Below are 1,887 nucleotides of genomic sequence, written 5' to 3'. Positions count from 1 at the left end.
CCCAGCACAGCTTATTAACGGTGAATCAAAACCCAATAATGGCGCTGACGTCATTGGTCTAAGACCATGTCTACGACAAATACCCTTACGAGACTTTCCGATTTTTCGTCTACAGGATGGCATACTTGTGCAGCAAGTGCTAGATTTAGCAATACTATCAGTCATTCGCCCTTTCTTACAACTCCAGGCCCGGGTTTTCTCTGTGAAACAGCCACTCCGGCTCCTCGCTTAAGTGGTTCCTGAGACTGACAGTATGACGCCAGCGTCTCGAACGAGCTGAACTGCGGTCAAATCTTTCTGTCTCATGTAGAGCATATAAAAGGTTTAATATACTCTTTAGCTTCCTCAACAACTTAGTTTAGTTCAAGACAAGACATCGACCGGTTCGACACTCTTTAAAAACACAAAAAGGAACACGATGCAATTCACACTCGCTCTCGCTACAATCGTCGCAGCTGCTGCCTCAGTCACTGCTGCTCCACTCAAGAGATCCGGCACTGCCACCTTCTACTACACGTGAGTGAGGTGCACTATGTTTGTGCTTACAACTGACAAAAATGCAGTGCAACCGGCAACCGTGGAAGCTGTGGGAGCTACCTCAACGACAGCGACTCAATTGTCGCTGTCTCCCAAGCAGACATGAACCAAGGTCTTTGTGGCCAGCAAGTCACCATCCAGAACTTGAACAATGGCCAAACTGCCACCGCAACCGTACAGGACACTTGCCCAGGCTGTGGTTCAGGCGGCTTGGACCTCTCTCCATCTGTCTTCAACCAGCTTGGTAACGCTGCTCAAGGCACCCTTCCAATCACCTACTGGTACAACTAAGGTTTCCCTAGTCCAAGTAGATATCAGCTAGCCTGATATCTGCACTGCCTGGAGCACTTTCACGATTATATCACCTGGTGTGACTTGGTATTGAGTACCGCTGTAGATTTGTAGATTTATAGAACAAAACAGCAATCTGTACTATCAGACACATTCATTAGCACATTCATTGCATTATATAATATAGCATGGGGTTGCTGAGGTGCTATTAAACTCGCTGTGGCTTTGTATTTCCAATTAGCCATCGCGTTAGTGCTCGAAGCCTATATCAATGGTAATGTGGCAGCAGATCCCAAGTATATCACCGTAACTGAAATATTTCATTCTTCCTATTTATCTCCAGCTCATCTCCAATCCTCACAGCCGCCATCAACGCAGTTCTACAACTATGGACCGATTTGAGCACGTAGTATGTTTTACAATTATAGCAGTCTTTTCTTTACTTTTTAGCATGATAGTACTGATAAATTGCGCATCACATCTGGAATACTCTATTAAGCTCCTCATCGTCGGCAGTTTTATCTCTTGGCCCATGTGTTTTTGGTACATTTTCATAAATCCTGAACGCGTCAAAATTCACTCGTATAGCGTAGATACGCAACAAAGTCAGACGCCAAACAAATCCAAAGACATCTAGACGGACATAATTTGCGCGGTAAATGCTTTAAATTTGGAATAGAAATTTCTCGCATATCTTGAAACCATCTGATGTCATTTTACCCTATTCATACCCGTTTCTTGCGTTTCTCGGTCCTTGTCTTCTCTCCGCTCGGCCTGAAAATTACGTGCGATAGATGGATGAAGAGGACTAATGGACAGGTCTGATGCGTTTATAGATTTATTATGTTTGTCTCTTAATATTTACTCCCCTGTTGAATATAGAAATCACTCAATTTGTGACTCGGCTCTACACCAATGATGACCTCAGGCGAGTGGGAGTTAGCGGATGCGTTTGAATGTTCAGATGATACGCTGGGAGGCGCTCATAAGCGACAGTAACTCCATCGAATTTATTTTGCTAAACCTACCCTGCAAATGGTCACAAGGGGCAACAACGAT

The 1,887-nt window shown here is 44.4% G+C and overlaps 1 protein-coding gene across 1 annotated transcript; it reads left to right on the top strand.

Annotated features, from left to right (window-relative positions):
* Positions 1 to 418: 418 nt before the first annotated feature.
* J056_004101 (Allergen Asp f 7) lies at positions 419 to 828 on the top strand (the record flags this gene model as incomplete). The annotated part of the gene is made up of 2 exons (XM_009272248.1): positions 419 to 516; positions 564 to 828. 2 exons carry the CDS (start codon positions 419 to 421, stop codon positions 826 to 828), a joined length of 363 nt encoding a protein of 120 aa, XP_009270523.1.
* Between the last annotated feature and the right edge of the window lie 1,059 nt (positions 829 to 1,887).

This window comes from Wallemia ichthyophaga (assembly GCF_000400465.1).
Source record: "Wallemia ichthyophaga EXF-994 unplaced genomic scaffold scaffold63, whole genome shotgun sequence".
Taxonomy (NCBI): domain Eukaryota; kingdom Fungi; phylum Basidiomycota; class Wallemiomycetes; order Wallemiales; family Wallemiaceae; genus Wallemia; species Wallemia ichthyophaga.
The sequence above is the reverse complement of the archived record's forward strand: the minus strand, read 5'-3'. Positions and strand labels throughout refer to the sequence as shown.